Here is a 19,766-nt window from a genome sequence, read left to right as displayed (position 1 = left end):
CAGGTGAAGCTTTTTGATTACTCTTTTAATACATTTCAATTCCTTTACTGTGTTACTATGAGTCTTAAAAACACCCAGAATGTGTTTTAAGCTAAAAAACAAAATTTCTAGATTAAAACTTTATGCTTAGTTTTGGACTTATGTGAAATAATTTAAGCATGAAAAAACTCATGCCATTATTCTAATTGTTGATGGTAGTAGTCAGAGCTGAACATTACTATAATTATTTTATTTACTTATTTATTTTTTTGTTTTGAGTGTGAAGCACCTTTTTCAAGTGTGGTCGGTAAAATAGTGAGCTTAACAGAAACTGTACACAGTTGTAAGAAATTGTGGCCAAAATTTCAAAACCCTAATTGTACTTTCAAATCTATCCCCCAACCAGTTTAGAATATGTATAAAAAAATCTTTGCACATCTTCTTTACGCCTTTTTGATCATTGCTTTATTGTGTAATTCAATGCATTCATTTCTAAAACACCTACATTTGAATTTGTATTTTTCCAGTTTTGAACAACACATCAGTCCCTGTGTAACAGCCCCCTCTGCTGTCCTCTCATTCCCTTATCATCTGCAGTGGGCGGGCCTCCCATTGACAGCTGTGCTGTGATTGGTTGCTCTGGGAGGAGGCTGCCATGACACAGTGGATGCTGCACAGAATCAGTTCCACAGCATCAGCAGCCAGCAGACCTCCATCCTCCTCGTTCTCCCTCTCTCCTTCTCTTTTTTCTCCTCCTTCTCACCACCACCGCCACCACCCTCGCTCTCTCTTCTCTCTCTCCCTCCTCTTCTCCTTCCTCTCCTTTACGACGGCAGACAGGGAGGAATAGCAGCAGAGGCAGCAGCACGAGCAGCAGGCGAACTGGTAGGTGTGCTGAGGCCTGTCTCCCTCCTGCAGCACAGGCAAGACATCGCATTCTCCTCTGATCTCCATCAAGGACTATGTATTTGGGATGTGTGTGTATGTGTACGTGATGAGAGCAGGGATCTGAAAAGTGGACTGAAAGGACTACCACACCTATGGAGCATTTAGCAGCACTGTCAGAGCTATACAGGACGGATGTTGTAGAGGATATTTTTACCTCCTCTGCATGCTTACAGATGGATATATAATCTCTTTCTCTGCTGGAGCTGTTTGTTGATTTTCTGCTTCAGTGTTGACTAGGCCTTGTGTTTCTGCACACGTGTCTCTTTGCCAATGAGTGTGTTGAATGTCTAACAAAGGTCACACCATTTGCCATGCTGTGTGAAGGTATTGTCAGCCTGCCTAATGACAGCCTTCCCCTTTTTTTAAACCCATAACACACTTTATCACCAGCCCTTCCATCATCTCCTCCCTGCCTCGCATCATCTACCTCTTCACCTTCCTCTCTGCTGCATTATTCTTTTCCTCTCACTCTTTTTTCCATTTTTCTTCCTCCCTTTCTATTCCCATCTCCATCTCCTCTTCACAACCTCCCTACCTTCCTGCTTCCCTTCCTTCCTTCCGGCTGGCTGGTTTTCCCAGGATGCCTTGTTCCAGGCCACTTCGCTAGGCCCTAGCAGCATGGGCGGAGCCTGGGTGGGGAGAGAGAGCACGGATTGGACCCTTCCCCTCAGGACGGGCGCGCTGGCGGGTCACCCTCCCTCAGCTTCAGATGGGCGAGGACGCTGAGAGCCCCAAAATCAACCACACCTTCCTGCGAGACTACGTCACTGAAGGTAAAAAAGACAGTTTGTCATCATGGTCTCTATGGTGTCAGATATCATGCTGGTATGATCAGAGGGAGTCATTTCAGCTTCATGGGTGCATTATTCCTCAAATAATAGATACAGGAATCCTTTTTGGCATCAGCCACCTCCTGAAGACTCACTGTGCTGTTTAAATATGATATATGACCCTGACGTGACAAATAGAGTATACAGTTTGGAGTGGTGCTTACTTTTTGTCATATTTGGCGTAAGGGATGAGTTACTCTGGTTTTATTGGAAAAGATACTTTGTATTGATCCAGCATCCATTATTTTTTTCTTTTTCTCTTAGTTCTTCCTCCCTCATGTTCCCTGTGCCTACTTATTTTCCTTCCTAATCGATCATCTCTTTGTCTTTCTCTCTGCTGTTCTTACTGCCTTTATTCTTACCATTATTCTCTAAATTGCCCCTTATTTTCCTGTGGTCTTCCCAGCTGATGTCATCTCTACAGTGGAATTTAACCAGACAGGGGACCTGCTGGCCACAGGGGATAAAGGTGGCCGAGTGGTCATCTTTCAGAGAGAGACTGAGGTCAGTTTACCAATTTCAGTCAGCATGAATTAACTCAAAAACTTAAGCATTTTTATACTAAAGGATTGCTCTTCCTATTGTATCATTTCCTGTACATGTCAAGTGTCTTTTATGTTTTTTTGCTGTTTAGTCTAAAGGGGATTCAGAGGAGGTGGGGGAAACGGGTGATTCAGGGGAGTACAATGTCTACAGCACGTTCCAGAGCCATGAGCCGGACTTTGACTACTTGAAAAGTCTAGAAATCGAAGAGAAAATCAACAAGATCCGATGGCTATCACAGCAGAATGCAGCACACTTCCTCCTTTCCACCAATGGTGAGAAACCACTGACAACAAAATGTCACCCAGATTCATGATGTCTGATTAGGATAAAGATCAACCATTAGGTCCACATTAACCTTGAATATCATCTTAGTGTTATGATCAAGGTGTGAATTACAAACTCTCCTCCAATTCCCAACATAATACCATGTCTTCCTTTTCCAAGGGAGGATGATATAACATCAAGCCAGTCAGAGTCGCTTTTGTGGTTACAGTTGTGTCGTGAACCTATCGGTGTCGAAACCTCAAAATCAAATCTGTGCTTTGAAGGTGCAGTGTATAAAATTGGGAATAGTAGAGATGTGTAACGGTCTAGATTGGGATGCTCACTTCTCTGTGGTTACTGTGGCAACCAGTATAATTAAAAAAACTCACATCTGTTATTTTGTCCCTTCTGTGGTGCTGTAGAAATATGCAGGATGCGAATAACCAAGATGGCAGTCTTTGGAGGGGACACTCCCATGTATGAATGAAAGGCTTATTATGAATTAATGAAAAAATGATAAAGTTTAATACAATAATTCCGTGGGGCCAAAATCTTGTATTTCCAAAATCACCACTTTTCAGGGAATAAATATAAAGGCTGTATTTTTCACTTAATTTAACACTGAAAGGTGATACTCAGCATCTTTTTGACACTTTTTATTGCTTTAAAATATGTTAAAATGCACTGACAGATGTAAAGGCTAACTAATAGCACTGATTTATGAAAAAAAAATAATGAAAAAGGGAGATATGAGGTTTTGACTCGACAGCAGTGGTATTCAGGTGATTAAACACTAATTTAGATAGGCCTACTTATAGATGTTGTGTTTCATTTAATTTTATTCCTATAATGGGACAAAATTGATCTTAAAGGTGCAGTGTGCAATATTAAGCTGAATAGCATTTATAGTTCAGTTTGACTAGCAAACCTGGTTAAAATGAAACGCAATATTAATAAGTAGGTCAATCTAAATCAGTGTTTAACCATCTGAATAAAAAATGTCTTTATTTTATTTTTTAATTAATTCAGAATAAGCCCTTAATACACAGATAAGGAGGGTCCCCTTCATGGACGCGGGCAACTTGGATTTTTGCATTTTGCATGTTTCTGCAGTACCACTGAAGGGGCAAAATAATTGGTACACTTTTTAAAATTCCACTGGTTGCCATGGTTTTCACTCAGTCTATAACTGAGTGTTGAATGTTGCTGATATTCACAATTTCACACACTGTGCCTTTAAATTAGAGTGACAAAGATCCTGTGTAAAAGAAAATGTATCTAACTTTAATACATTTTTTAGGAGTGCAATAAATTGAAAATTTGTATGATAGCCAATATTTCCAGACTCATTTTGGCTTATGTTGATAGTGGTATATACACATCTCATAATAATTGTAAATAATTGTAAAGAACACCAAGTCTCTCTTGTAGTTGAACTGAGCTGTTCCTCTTAAAGTGACAGTATTTTTATTTTATAAACAGACATAAAACATTAAAATAATAAATCATAGATGCATTCTTTTTCAAAAGTACACTATAATACACTTTAATGATGAAAAACAAAAAAAAATCATTTCTTTGGAGTGCATGCAATCTCTGTGCAAAAAGGCCTTTTTAACTGTAAATGTAAAACCAAGCTTAATTTACCTGTTTGAAAAGTAAAAACAGCACTGAAACAATCTGCTGAAGACAGTGAGATCTCTAGAGCACTATATAATATGTGGTCCTTTTTTAAGGAGCTAATTTCAAATTAAAATGATTACTCCTGAATTAACAAGAGGTTTGCAGGGTAGTTCCCTGAGACAATCCTGACAACAAAGAGCTTGAAATATAGCATTCTTTCACTTCCTTTCTTCTCAAGAGCAAAAACATCAACAGGCTGTTGTTCAGAACTAAAAATTCAGTCCTTTGAAGAGACTTTAAAGTTTAAGGAATGAATGAAAAAAAGAAAGGTAGATGTGTTGGTTCTATTTGAAACTCCACAAGCATAACTGAAGAACAGTTGTACATTCTACCACCATGTTTTTCAGCTTAAAATATTGGAGGAAATTTTTATTTCTGCCAATACTAATAATTAACTTTTAAAAGCAATTACCAGCATACCCATTTCATACCAATAATAACACTATTTATTTTTAATGTTCTTCTACAATTAGAAAAAACTCAAGATATTGTTGTTATGTCTCCTCTTAAAGCTACTGGAAGCTGTTGACTTTATCTGTAGCATTTATTGTCAGCCCTCTTTGAACTTTATCAACTCTCCATGATGTGTGTATCTCTGTGCTTGTCACAGATAAGACCATTAAACTGTGGAAGGTGAGTGAGAGAGACAAGAGGCCAGAGGGATACAACCTGAAAGATGAGGAGGGACGGCTCAAGGACATCTCTACCATCACCTCTCTGCAGGTGCACTCACACACACATGCATGCTTAAATTCAAGGCTGCACCTTTATTTTGGTGGGTCAGATACTGTATGTATCAGGTTCTGTTGTAGAGTCAAGTATTAATGCCTTTGCTTCAACCATCATATGATCCCCTCTTTTCTGTCCTTTAATTTTTATCATTATTATTTTCTTTTCATGGCCTGGTCCGTCACCACTACATTCTTACCTTCCTTAACTCTTGCATCAATTCCTTCTTTGCCTGTCTTATAGGTCCCAGTACTGAAACCCACTGATCTGATGGTAGAGGTTCGACCTAGGCGAGTTTTCTCCAATGGACATACCTACCATATCAACTCCATCTCAGTCAACAGTGATGGTGAGACGTACCTGTCTGCGGATGACCTCCGCATCAATATGTGGCACCTGGGCATCACAGATCGCAGCTTCAGTATCCTTCTTCACTCTGAATCCATTTGATTTGATGTAAAATCTGTTTCTGATAGCATTCAATCCTTACCTTAAGGAGTTTCATTGCAGTTTTGTTCCTCTGTGATTGTTATTGCGATAGTTGTATCAACCACGTTTTTCACAATTACAGTTTAGTGATAAACAGCTGTCTCTAGAAGTCCTAAGATTATATTCAATTAAAAATCAATAAGTTCTTTAATGAATCATATTGTAGGAAATTATTCAAAAATTGTTTCAGGATAAAACCTCTGTGAGGCAAGGTTTCCATATTTTCGCTACTCGGATACTTTTTAAAAAACTAGATCTTTTAACCCTTGGCTCTCAACTGGTAGGTTAGGACCCAAAAGTGGGTTGCATGGCCATTTTCAGTGAGTTGCAGTTGTGTGCCTAAAAAAAAGAAGCTGCCAAAAAATCTATAGTGTGCTTTTTTTTTTTTTTTGAAGGATATGTCCCCCTCTCTTTGGTCTACCACATCTTTTGTTCCATCTGAAGTCCAAACTGCCCACTTTTTCATGTAAAACATTTGGTTGAGATGGGAATTAATGAAATCTGTTTTGCAATTTGTCCTAAAGGAGGTGGAGGTGAGACCAGACACTAGACCAGTAGAGAATCACTGCTTTACAAAATACAATATCTTTTGTTTTTCAGTTTGATAACACTGATTATCACCAAAGTTTTGAAAGGAAAAAAAATGCACAGTCATATTTTCAAGTCAGAGAAACAGAGGGAGGAAGAGGGAGAGGTGATCGATCAACATAAGCAACAAGCAGAGAAAACAATTGCTACTCACGATAACCAAGAAGAAAAGGAGGGAAATGTTACTTTGTGAATGTTTCACAGAAACATTCACAAAGTAACATGGTTACATGGTTTAAACATGGTTTAAAAGACAAATGTGCAGGAAGTTGCAGGCTTTGATTGCTCCTGCTGATTGCTTACTTTCTGTACTATGAGCAGTGTTTAATTCACTGGTTGGGAAATATGTTTTGTAGAGTCCCTTTAGTGGCTCATTAAACTCGTAAGTCCTGACCTGAGGAGTTTTGACTCTGAGTTTCACATTACTACACAAACATGAGGGGGGTCATGAGACTCTGAAGGGGAGTGGCAGGATGCTTTAAGAAAAGAGAGTGAAATTTAAAATGATTTACAGTGGTATATCTTATCCATCATCGTTAAAAATACTTTACTTTAAAATGATGGATAAAGTATATCACTTTAAATCATTTCAAATTTAAGATTTGTGCTTAAATGTAAGTAATGTGTTCAAAAACTCCCCAAAATGTAGACTTGTACATGATGCTCTACACCAAGAAAGGCAGGGGTCATGGTCTGATTGGAAGATTTTCAAATAATTAAGATAAGTATCTTATAATATAGTGAACAATTAAAATGAGGAACCCTCACTTTTTACATGCAAATGGGCATTACTTTACAACTCAAACATATAGAGTTGATGTGTGCCAGAATGCATGGACAGGATCTTAGATGCTCTCTGAGACAGATACTAAGGATTATATTGCACAGGCACACAGTGTCAGACAATGCTATGCATACCTACATGACATCTATTATTTATGCTTTTGTCAGTTTTATTAATTAGTGCCCTCTACTATAAACAATGTGAAAATCAAAGCAACACATCCAAACAAAATACGCAGAGTATCATGTCTTAAAACATACAGTGAGAGTATACTTCACATCTTTGCTCGTATTTATTCATCCCATATTTATATTTAATGAAAACACTGCATCTCTACATTTTGATATATGTTTTGATCAGTGTTGTGTACTGCCTGGGAGTGTGTACTCAGTGCAGGATCTAGCATGTCGCACAGGGTGCATTTGGTGATTTCCCATTCAAATGGAAGCTGACCTAGAAAATCAGAGAGGCATCTATGGAAGAAGAGTTTAAATAATTCAGTCAGCAGTACACTTTCTAGTTGAACCACACAGGACTGCCACAAATAGAACAGAGAGGAGAGGAGCACAGTGTGCGGGCAAAGAGGGGGTTCGTTTGGGAGCCTTGTAGGGGGTTTTGGTTTTGAATTTAGTTGTGAGCATGTAGGGCATGCCTGTATTAAAAACATGAAAACAGGAAATCCTCTCTCTGTCATTCCAATTCAATTCAGCTACTCTGTTTGCCCTTTAGAGGATATATGGTGCATTCTCTGTGAAGTTTAATCCTTAACAGACCTTTTTCCCAGATATCGTCGACATCAAACCGGCCAACATGGAGGATCTAACAGAGGTGATAACAGCAGCAGAGTTCCACCCGCACCACTGTCACTTGTTTGTGTACAGCAGCAGCAAAGGCACGCTGCGCCTCTGTGACATGAGAGCATCCGCACTCTGTGACAAACACACCAAACGTGAGTATAGAAAAAAACAACATATTTGTTCATATTCATAGATGGTTTATCACGTTCACCTTACCTCTCTGTTGTTGGCCAGTGTTTGAGGAGCCAGAGGATCCAGGGAGCCGCTCCTTCTTCTCAGAAATCATTTCCTCTGTGTCTGATGTCAAGTTCAGCCACAGTGGACGCTACCTGCTGACCAGAGACTACCTCACCGCCAAGGTGTGGGACCTGAACATGGACAAGGGCCCAGTGGAGACATACCAGGTAAGGAAGAACAGCTTGTTTCTATTATTCTAACATGAATAGAACAACTTCTTCCTGCTTGTGTCTCTCCTAGTTCTAACCAGTTTGAAAACAAGAATGATGCTTTTTGCCTTCAAAAGTAAGACAGTACAAATGGTTGTAAGGGGAAACTGGGCCTAATTGTACAAAACTACGATAGAGAACTATCTTAATAATACTTATCCATCTCCTCACTCAATGTTGTTTCTTTCGGTTAAAAAAAACAAGGCAGTGAAGAAAAAATGGCTTAAGGCCCTAAAAGGCAAGTTTAGAAACCATGGGGTGATATCACATTCCTTTCTCCTCTTCTGCTGTACAGTCTATGGTCCTTTAAATGTGTTACAATCTACATTTTCTTTAGCTCCTCATGCTCTTCCTGTGGTAAATGTTTTTCTTGGTGAAGATAACTTGGGCCTTAACTTTCCTAATTTTTAGAATGACTTTACTTCTTTTGATTGGGTCGTTCAACCCATTTACATTCATTGACATTAGTGAGATGTTACTCATATTTTCTGCAAGTTGTTGTATACTCTCCTAGAAACCAACACATAACCATGGCAACCTGTAACAGTCAAACAAACATTTAGCAAATCTAAGTCAAAAACAGAACTTTTAAACGTACAGAAGTGGGCACACGCCCCCCACTCTGCATGATTGGGTTGAGGGGGATATCCCATGAAAACAGGGGGGCCCTCACTAGCAAGGTCTGGTCCTGCACACATTACCATCCTAGTAATATACATGTATGCTGCTACCATTCATATAAGTCTAAGAAGACTTTAGAATATGCATCAATTTAAGATGTATTATTATCGTTCATATGTAATATATACCATCAGTGTCCTTAAAGTGGTTATTTACGTTTTTCCCACATACCTAATGTAACGTCAATTATTTCCTCTGGAATTCCTGTAGTTTTTGTTTTGCTCGTACAGCAGTGTCCCCTGAATGTCCGACCCGCTGCCACTGCATCCCTCTCTGGATCCGTCCCTCCATCCCCATCCTGGCTGCCTCTCTCCCTGGTACCTCCACCTCGAGTCCCCTCCTCTTCAGCTCTTTTGCAGCTTCTTGCGCGTTCTCGTATGTACGTGGTCTGCTCTCCCAGCAAATTTGGATTTTGGTCAGGGGTGTCTGGAAACGAATTCCTCTCTCTTTCAGTGCTTTTGTGATGCTGGTATACTCTTTCCTTTTCTGAATTATTTCCATGGCGTAATCATGGTCAAATGACAGCGGTCGGCCTTGGTGTGCGATTTTTTTCTTCCAGGCCTCCTTTAGAATCATTTCCTTCGTTGTATATCAAAGAAAGTTGACAACAATGGATCTTGCAGGTCTGTCAGAGCCAGGCTTTGGCATTAAAGCCCAATGTGCCCGCTGAATCTGCAGGTCAGTCTCTGTGGGCAAAGCGAGTTCAGTTTTCAGGAGCTGTTCAATAAACTGTGCTGTAGAGTTGCCCTCCATTCCTTCTTTCAGGCCAAAGATACGGATATTATTACAACAGCTTCTTACCTCTAAGTATGTCAGTTTGTCCTATAGTACCGTCTGTTGTTTCAGTGACTGCAGTAGGGCTTCTTTCACGTCCATGCAACCAATTCTTTGCTCAGCTGCCTCAATCTGTGTTGTTTGTGTTGCTAGCTCTTTTTTGTTTTCGGTTTGATTTTGGTTAATGTCCCTTTTAAAATCTTCGAGTTCTTCTTTCATGTCCTTCTTCATTTCTTTTTTAAAAGTGTTAAATTTCAATTTCAGCTCAGTTTTGAAATCTTGGATTTCTTTAACAATGTCTTTTAAGCCTGAGTGTATTACTTCAGTTGCCTCTGACTCCATGTGTTCCTCCTTGGTGTCCGACATGTCTCCTCCGTCCTCTCCTGTCAATTCGGGTTGGTTAGTCAGGTTTTTGTTGTTTTTCAGTCTTGTTGATTGTCTTCCCCTCTCATTACTTTCTTAAGCATGCTATTAACTTTGCAATATTTGAGTTGGGGATTTGATATTGGGCTTCGATCGGGAGCTAAAAGTTTATGCTGCCATCTTGGATTCTGCCACCTAGCGGCCCTGGTCACTTGCTTTTAGTACTATGTAACTGTGTCTGTTACTTGCTAGAAGGGTGCTATAGCACTAGTTCACACACCAGCCTTTTACTAAAAAGAAGCCAGTTAGCTCATCTCTGTAATGTCTGATACAGTGGCTGAAGCTAATTGGTTGAAGAGGACAGGGAAGCTAAGTAGAGAAAAAGAGATAGTGACCAAACATGGAAAAAAGCAACAATACTTTGCAGCATGTGCATTATTGTAGATATTATCAATATAGATTGTTATGCTAGGCTGTATTGCTATCTGTGTCAGCAGCTTTACCATGACAGAAAGTCATGTAGACCAAGTTAGGTCCCAGGTTTACAAAAACAGATCCACTTAACACCATAAAAATGTATCCCTTTCCCAGTTGATCTACAATTAACATTTTATAGTTGAAAGTGTACAAACCTATCTCAACTAGCATGTAACTGGCTGGTGGTTAAAGTACAAGATATAAACATCAAAGCAAACATCGCATACTTCAAATACACCCTGTGCCACTGAATATATGTCAAATGTATGTCCTGTTGTTTGGGGGGAACAATGAGGACAGCAGAACATTGTGGATATGTGGTGCAGAATGATAGCCATCAGGAAGCATGCTGACTGAAGAGGGAAGCACATCAAACACAGCCATGGCAAACATGATATATACAGTTTGATCAGTGTTTCTCAAACTTCTGTCTGTTAAGGCACCCTTTAAAAAACAAATCTCAAGTTGTCCTAGTCAAAATGTTTTGATAAAAAAGCAAGCATTCAGCATCCCTATGACTGCCAAATTACACACACTGTTATGCGACCGAAAAAAAAGAAATACAGCCTTATGGCGTGCTATTTATGTGTGCACACATACTGATACATTCAACCATAATTAATTGTCAATAGTGGTTTGATTTTTTTCCTTTAGTTTTTTTTTTTTTTTGCCATAGACAGACAGGAAACACGGGGAGAGAGAATGGAGGAAGACAAGCACTGAACATGCAACGAGATAAGGAATCGATCACGCAAACTGGTGTGTTAAGGACTGTAGCCTCCTGAGCCACACTAGCGTCCATTTTTTTGCAATTTTTGGCACCCATCAAAATGATTTCAATGGGAAACCGTGTGAACCGTCTCCTGACCCAGCATGGCAATGAGACATACCGAGTTAGGCCTACACAACAACTCATGACTGTTGTTATGAGCAGTTAGCAGCAAGAAAGATGCACTCCTAAGTTATATCTTGGACTTGTAGTGTTTTTCACAATTAAGTTGACAATGTTCAACCTGTGAAAACAAAGAAGATGGATGATCCAGGACACCTTTGAGAGAAAGAATGGGAAAAGAAGGCCTCAGTCTCAAATACAACTTCCTGGCTAGCTTAAAAGCTTATAACTTCCAGTAACTGTAACGGAACACTGCCTGATCAACAGGAGACTACTGAATGCTACCTATTGAGATAGCATGGGGTGGCGTGTACGAATGCAGCGGCCCGACAGGAGGAGGGCATGGAGCAGCACAACACCTACAGCCTGTAGGGAGGAGGCAGTGACAGCATAATGCAAGAATGCAAAAGCGGGGCAAACAAGCCGGGCTGCAGGCTAGGCTAAGAGCGGCACCACACAAACCTGTCGTATTGAGCATCTTTCCCCCAGATGCCTGCTCCCTCGCCAGCAGGATGGATGATGTGAGGCTGCAGATTTTTAACCACCTCTTGGACCACTGTGTTTGCTGCTACAGAGGAAACTGCCAAACGTAATACTGTTGTGTTTTTACAATGCAATGACAATGAATGACTATCTACCTATCTTGTATTAATGGAAACCTGGGTCTGGGACAATGGACACAGTCACCCCATTCTGGCAGAGACGGATGAGAAGCAGACACACTTCACTGATGTGCAGCTGCTGGAGGAGAGTGCTGCGCTTTATCTGAAAATCCATGAGAAATCTAAGGCTGTAGGAGTGGACTTTGTCTGTGGAAAAATTAATTATTCTCAGCTGATAACTACTTTATAACAGGACTGATAATGCAAAGCATTTTTTTGTTTATATGTGCTGTGAAATTTCTCTGCCGTGTTACGATGGTGATGACAGTGATTAACATGATGATTGATAAAAAAGGTAGATGTAATAATTTTCAAAATTAATAGCATGACTTTATCTAAAGAAACAGGCATTGATAGCCCTCCAAATGAGAATAATATTTCCCTTTTTCATATTTATCTGGTTGCACCACTCTAAATCCAGCTGTGACTTGACAACCTGAAGCCCAGGTAACTGCAACTGATGGCTTAGCTCGAGCTGCCTGGCTTTGCAGCTCACTGCAACTGTAGTGCACATGTGCATTTTCAGAAAGTGTCGTTTTCCCTGTTTACACAGAGACGGGGGTGTTTTGAAAAAACTTTCACCCTGGAGCCCGTTTCCAAATTGTTTTGTTTTCAGGCGCCAAAATGCCTTTCTCGTATAAACGGACAGCCAAAACGCTACAAAAGTTTTGCGTTTTCACCTGAAAATGTTGTTGGGTAAACAGGGCGTAAGAACTCCTTGTCCTCACCTGGCAGACTGGGGAAAAACACTTTATGCCTCTTATGCAGTTTGTACTGACATAGGCCTTGTGATTTGCTGACCCCTACATTGATGCTGTGCTTTTGGTTAAAGACCAAATGAGACCATATAACAGGATAGCTAAGAGTCTGCATATTCTTGATAAATCTTCAGTGCATTTTGGAGGCACCCATGTCAGTCTCAGAAAGTGTGCTGAGTTAAGAAAGGCGGAGTTAGATGGTCATCAGGAATTATGGACCAACTTGTTGATTTGAGGCAACAAAACAAGTGTTTCCTGTGAAAAAATACCACAATTGACCTGAAAGGGAAGAAATGGACTTGAATTAAGGGATGCACGGTAGTGGATTTTACTGATATCCAATATGCCAATATATCATTTGACTATAACGATATCGATATTTAAATGTTTATCAGACCTAAAACTTTAGTCATTCAAAAACACTTAAGAGTGTAAGGAATGATGATGAACAGGTAAAAAGACTTCAGCTGAAGTATGTCTGTTCATCCAGCCTGAAACTCCATTAAACTGTTTGTATGGCCAATATTTACAGCTGATATAGACAGATTTTTGTGGCCGAAATATTGGTAACAAATACCAGCAGAAATGTTCATATCTAAAACCTCTGAATTTTTTAAGGCAATATCTGCTGATACTGAGATCATTAAGAGGATTTTGTGCCCTCCTACTAAAACTGCTACCACTGTGGCTTTGCAGGTAGTGGACACCTAGCCATATTTAGCTTGTTTACTCTAAAATCATGTTTGACTGGGACAGATTTGGAATTTTTAAATTTGGTCATCTCATTGCACACCACATACTGATAGATCAAAACTAATAAATCTTTCATATTCTTCATCTCTTAAAAATTCATCTCAAGTTAAAATTTCAAAAATCTTTTATTTTCGTCACTATAACATATGTAGTTAACAGCACTAGGTGTTAGGTGCTTGACATCTTTGACAACTGTGCAGTTCCCTTCAGAGACCTTTGGTTGGCACCAAAGTGCACCAAACCAAATTTCCATATAATGTTGCTTTAATAATCATCATAAAATGCCCAATGGCCATTTTTTCTCTGATTGTCTAATGCTGCATACCATGCATACTGTTTTGTTAAAGTTGCATACACATTGTTTATGAATGGATTAATGCAGCTACAGGCAAAATTAGTCGTCTTGAGACCATATTTGTCTTGGTTTTGCAATCTTTTTTTGTTATAAAAAAACTATATATTATCTAAAGTACTACAGAAAAAAAAACAAAAGAAATACACAAGTATGGTGTCCTATTAGAACTTGAATCGATGCAGTTGTTGCATCACAGATGTTGTTTTCTATTTGTAACCTCTGGATCACCATGTAAAATATAACTCTGTCCTAATTCTGACTGTCTTTTTGACCCTTAGGTTCATGAATATCTGAGGAGCAAGCTGTGCTCCTTGTATGAAAACGACTGCATCTTTGACAAGTTTGAGTGTGTTTGGAACAGTTCAGACAGGTAAGTGGCAGACTTTACAAGATGGGAAGGATTAGCAGAGTACAGTTTGCTTAGTCAATTGAAAGGGAGTCTCTCAGTGTGTTTTAGCATACAGCCTTTCCCTCACTGCTCTGCCTCTGCAGTTATTGGACATTTCAATCAATTGTAGAGACAAGCTTTGCAGAGAGCCAATCAATCCTTGTACCCTTAACTTTGCTTTCTGCTTTCTCCTGCTTCCTTGATCCCTGCTGCATGCGCTGTCTCGCCCTTTTCGAAATAAAAGCTCATTGTGGACTTCCATCTCCTTCTTTCTTCTCAGCGTGATCATGACAGGTGCCTATAACAGCTTCTTCCGCATGTTCGACCGGGAGACAGGGCGAGGTGTAACCCTGGAAGCATGGCGAGAAAGCAGCAAACCTAGAGCTGTGCTGCGGACCCGGCGTGTTTACACTGGTGGTAAGCGTCGCCGTGGAGATGTGGGCGTTGATAGCCTGGACTTCACCAAGAAGATCCTGCACATGGCCTGGCACCCAGCGGAGAATATCATCGCCATAGCAGCCACTAACAACCTGTACATCTTTCAGGACCGCGTCAGCCCTGACACACAGGGACAGTGACGAGAAACAAGAATGTGGACCATAGCAGAGACAGCAACACAAAAGTACTTGGATGTTTTGAGGATGGCATGGGGATCTGAAAGCCTTCACAACATGTTTTTGTTGATATTGATTGCATTATTGATGCAGATGACAAGAAGATTAATTTTTTGATCCCCCAGGAAGATGTCAAATGATTTTTTGGTGAACTGACGTCTCCAGCAGCCATCAGGACACTTTTTTCTTCCTACTTCTTCCTCTTTTTGAAGACTTTTGTGTGACTGCCCAACTGTAGGGGCAGTAAAAAGAGGTGCGGGGACACCTCTCCATCTGCTTTGACATCCACACAATGTTGCACTCCTCCTCACTAATGTAATCCACGGCATTGTGACACAAAATGGAAGACAAGTTTTAGGTAGCAACAAAGAAAGCCCTTGGTTATATGCCATATTTCCAGTGACTTTGCCAGCCAGTTCATCTAAATTGAAGCATTTTTCAATATTGTGGAACATTCTGAGTAATGTTATTGTACAGCTTTTCACAACAACATCCTCAACCTTGTTTTTTCATTGCTCAGCTGCAAAAAACAGCTGATTCTCTCCTTTGGAGCAGTGCTCTTGGAGATTGCACGCATTAAATGATCCCAGATCTTTGGCCCTATTCACTTTGCAATAACAGCACTAAGAAAACACAGTGCAGCAGTTTTCCGGCTTTGAAACATGAGCTCTTCTTCTACTACAGGTATACATACACTCTTTATACTGCTAGCTGTAAATATTCTATGTTCTTTTTTTAAGTGAGCTACCAGTTTTGGTTCTTGAGAGCTAAAAAAGGTAAAGATGGAGTTTCAGTTAGTGCACTGCAGGTGATCTTGTAGAAAGAAAGCTGGTGAAACTTCTAGATACAGGTTCAACAGAGGGTTTATTGTTTGTAGTGGTACATTTAAAGGTATTGCTGGTTGTAGAAAGGGAGGCGCTGGTTGTGCACAAACCAACACGTTGTTTGTTTTGTGTCATTGAGATCTATTTCTTTTTTCCTAAGGTCTGCATACCCGTATTGGGAATCATTGAAAAGGAGAGTTAATACTGACCTCTTATAGAAATGCTCAAATCATGGCTGGGATGATTGGTAGGGTTGATAACAACCTCACAATTCTATCACAGATCAACACAAATATGGACAATTTTACGCCATTAGATAAAAAAATATAGACTGGAGCCAGCAGGGGGCGTTATCTGCTTATGTCCTCATATTCTGTGTCAGTAGCTGAAGTATAGCAGAGTACAGACATGGTAGAAAAAAGTGAAAATTTCAAGGTTTGCAATGCGTTGTTCCAAAGCAGGAGTGTAACACCTGAGGTTGGCAGAACGCAGACTAAAGAAAGCAAATATTGCAACAGGCTGATGAACAATACTAATAGCACAGCTAAAGAAAATATGCAAATAATTAACAAACACTGCGAGGCTGAATCGAAACCCTGCTTTCTTAAACGAGTGCAAGAGCCAAAGAGTTTACAACATGATTGGTATTATAGGGATTGGGGTTGATCATTAAAACCCTAGAACTCTTCCATAAATTTTAAAAATGGAATGAAAAGTTATAATAGGAGTTGAAACATAAGTAAAACATATCTTGATATACATTATATCACAAGTTAAGTGTTAATTACATCCCTACTGATTTAGGATAAAATCCAATATAAAGCAAAAGTTAAATTTACCTTCAATTTCATGCTAATGCAAATTGAACTATGATCATTTTATGCATAAGCACATTCTGGAGAAGTATACTACAATCAAGAAAAGATTGATTTTAAGCACATGGTTGAAAAGTGAGGCCCCCAGCTTAGCAACAAAGTTTTGATAAGTTAGCACAAGTCAGCTTGTGTCCAGTGTATTTGGAGATCAGAGGTTAATGTCAGTGCAATATCACATTATATACATTGCTTAAATGTCTTTTACATAAAAAATGCCATTTGAATTTATCACAGCTTCTAAATGTCATTATAATGTATACCTCACAGCGCCACATGCTACTCTGGAGTGTGAAACTGAAACTTAGGATGTACAGCAGTAAGGTTGTGTCTGTGTTGGACTGTGACATGGTCAAGATTTGATTGTTGACAGTGAAGTGCTTTGTTTTTAAGTGACCTTGGCCCTGATTAGATTATTATTTGGGGTCTAGATATGATGTGAGGCAATTGGATTGATAAAATATTTGCAAAGAGGTTACAACGATCAGATCCCTTCACATTTTCTTGCAAAAATTGCCAAGCAATGTTTTCAATGTTTAAACATAACCCAACGAGAAAAAAGAAAGATGTTTAAATGTGTTCCATTTGTCTGCTCTCTCTTCACCATCACCTCCTTCAGTTATAAAATCTGCTTTCAGAGACATTTATGTTACAGCTGTTGGGCTTGTTGCTACACTTGGAGGAGCAGCTGCTATGTTTTGGTCTTTAATGTCCGCCAGTGTTATTGAATGCAGACACAATCTTGCACTGATTTGTCTAGAAAGTGTTCAAATCAGCAAAAATCACAGTGACAAAACCCACAAAAACTGGTTTACATAGTTACAGTCCATCAAAAACTTGATGTAATTTCCAGGGCTCAGTCCTCCTGACAGTGAGCTGTAGTTTAGAGCAGGTCAGATGTAATCGCATTAGAACCATCACCACATACAGCCAGTGAGGGGAGGATTTGTGTTCAGGAGCACAGCAGCAGCAGCAGCATGACGCCATTACTCAAAGCTACTAGCGTGTATATCTATCATACTTTAAAAAAAGACAAATCTAACAATACAAAAACATAACTATAATGAGGTGAATGAAAGGAATGTGCATTAATAAAATTATGTGAAATCTGTCCAAAAGTGTGTTTGATACATCTGTGTGTTTATAAAATACCAAACAAGTTTTCTTTTAATTTTTCCCATTTTATATAATGAATCCAAGAGAAAGCCTTTTATGGAAAGACAGACTCTTTAACAGTCATTGCACAATGTCATACAATCCACCAAGACATTTATAAGCCACTAACAGTATATTTATGTATACAGGTTCATGATGAGTTATCCTCAGTCACAGGTAAGTGTAAGATAACATAAACATTTAAATGTATAGGTTTTCATGTGCAATACAGAAATGATACATTTTTCAAATGAAAGAAAGCAGTCTTGCTTCCAGCTTGTGACTGTTTTTCCAGACGGGTGGATTTAAAAGAAACAGGGAATTTCAGATGATTCTTTCTAGATATTGTTACAAAGTAAGCAGTTAAATCTATTTTGTTGTATTTAATCAAGCATTAGAAAATAAACACACTAAATAATGTGGAGCAAATCAAACATTTTAAATATCATATTTGTCCCAACCCAAGATATTTGAAAATAAAGAAAATGTTAAATGAAACCGCAAATATGCTCATTGAACTCACTAAAACGGTTAAAAGTCACTGAAAAAGATAGGTGCATATTTAATTTACGTAATGACGTTCTAGTGACGCGTTGATGAGGACGTCAACCAGTGAATTTGATAGGTCTGTTCGTGTTGTTGCCAATCTACTTCAGGTGTGGTAAAACGCAAACAAATGTTAAGTTTCTGGCTTGAATAGCCTCAAATACTGTGTGTGTTGGGTGAAATACAGTCATTTTATGCTGAACAGTGGACTTCGAAGAAGCAAACTGTATGACTGAAATACGGTAAGTTCGCAGCAAGAGCTGAAAGTAAAAGTAAGCTAGCGTACTTGTCACTGAAGTTTATGTAGGTTAACTTTGTTTAACGCCAGGGTGAAGCTGTAAGCTAGCAGGTGTCTTGCGCTATTTTAATTAGCCATGTAATATGAAACTGCCCAACCAAGTTATTAAAAAACAAAAAGTAAGTTTTGACAATGCAATGTAATTCTACAAATAGACTTTACTTCTGTGAAAATATTTGCCAACTCTGCTTCAGCTAGAGGTTGTGAACACATTCAATTAAGTTGACAGCCTAAATATCACACTTGAGATCGAGCTGTGACTTTGTGCCTTTAAAGGGATACTTCAACATTTTGGCAAATTCGTCCATTGCCATAATCCCTCTAGTCTTAGCATTAAGTTTGTTACCTTCAGTTGTCGGTGCAAGCTGTTTTTAGATCAGCCGCTGCCGAGTTTGGACCTGCTGTGCCAACTCAATGTAAGCAGACGGTATTCCGGCTTTCCCTCATCAAACTCATCAAATACACAATCCAACAACTCCAAAACACTCGTGGACAAGTTGTGACCTGTACATCCACCACACTATGAAATAATAACGTATAATTATGTAACATTACAACGCATAAAGCAAATACTGGGAACTATTTCTTGAGTAAACCACTGGGCGGAGTGACACAGTGCAGTAGCCATGTCTGGAGTGTAGTTCCGGCTTTGCGTTTAGCTTTAAAACATATCCGTCTGGTAATGTTCCATGATTATTTCATAGCGTGATGGATGTACAGGTCACAACTTGTCCACAAGAGCGTTTTGGAGTTGTTGGATAGTGTATTTGATGAGTTTGATGAAGGAAAGCCGGAATACTGTCTGCTTACATTGAGTTGGCACAGCAGGTCCAAACTCGGCAGCGGCCGATCTAAAAACAGCTTGCACCGACAGCTAAAGGTAACAAACCTATTGCTAAGACTATAGAAATTATGGCAATGGACGAATTTGCCAAAATGTTGAAGTACCCCTTTAACTGAATTACAGCAGTGATGATATTCAGGACACCATCGCTCTCTGGTGTGCTATTGCTTATAAATATTAGTTTTTTAACAAATTTCATGGTTACTTGATTTTGGATCATAGTTGTTTAAAATTGTTCAGTGCATTTTGCGTTTGGTTGGAATTGTTTAGAAGTAACTTGCTTGCATTGTATACCCAGTAACATGCAGTTACATTTCTAATAGAAGCAATGTTGTTCTTGTTTCTTTTGTCACACAAACAGTGGCTCTTCCAATCATCACACCTAGGCACTGATTCCCATGAATAACAGTTTACATAGAAAAAAAAA

General features: G+C 39.3%; 1 protein-coding gene across 2 annotated transcripts; it reads left to right on the top strand.

The window, feature by feature from the left end:
• Nucleotides 1–684: 684 nt before the first annotated feature.
• ppp2r2ca (protein phosphatase 2, regulatory subunit B, gamma a) lies at nucleotides 685–17,549 on the top strand. 2 transcript variants are annotated; one of them, XM_041785366.1, is made up of 10 exons: nucleotides 685–864; nucleotides 1,507–1,700; nucleotides 2,164–2,261; nucleotides 2,392–2,575; nucleotides 4,861–4,973; nucleotides 5,223–5,400; nucleotides 7,625–7,789; nucleotides 7,872–8,041; nucleotides 14,077–14,168; nucleotides 14,467–17,549. In XM_041785366.1, the coding sequence occupies exons 2-10, from the start codon at nucleotides 1,637–1,639 to the stop codon at nucleotides 14,762–14,764; spliced, it is 1,362 nt and encodes a 453-aa protein (XP_041641300.1). In that variant the 5' UTR covers nucleotides 685–864; nucleotides 1,507–1,636; the 3' UTR covers nucleotides 14,765–17,549. The 2 variants fall into 2 exon arrangements, with proteins under 2 accessions (XP_041641300.1, XP_041641299.1); XM_041785365.1 differs by lacking the exon at nucleotides 685–864 and having other exon boundaries at nucleotides 1,323–1,700.
• The last annotated feature ends 2,217 nt before the right edge of the window (nucleotides 17,550–19,766 follow it).

The sequence above is a fragment of the Cheilinus undulatus genome, linkage group 4 (genome assembly GCF_018320785.1).
Source record: "Cheilinus undulatus linkage group 4, ASM1832078v1, whole genome shotgun sequence".
Lineage (NCBI taxonomy): Eukaryota > Metazoa > Chordata > Actinopteri > Labriformes > Labridae > Cheilinus > Cheilinus undulatus.
The sequence above is the reverse complement of the archived record's forward strand: the minus strand, read 5'-3'. Positions and strand labels throughout refer to the sequence as shown.

Coding starts and splice junctions, on each gene's coding strand:
- ppp2r2ca (XM_041785366.1), top strand. CDS start 1,637: ATGGGCGAGGACGCTGAGAGCCCCAAAATCAACCACACCTTCCTGCGA. Junction 8,042..14,076: donor GCCCAGTGGAGACATACCAG/GTAAGGAAGAAC, acceptor TTTGACCCTTAG/GTTCATGAATATCTGAGGAG. Junction 14,169..14,466: donor GTTTGGAACAGTTCAGACAG/GTAAGTGGCAGA, acceptor CTTTCTTCTCAG/CGTGATCATGACAGGTGCCT.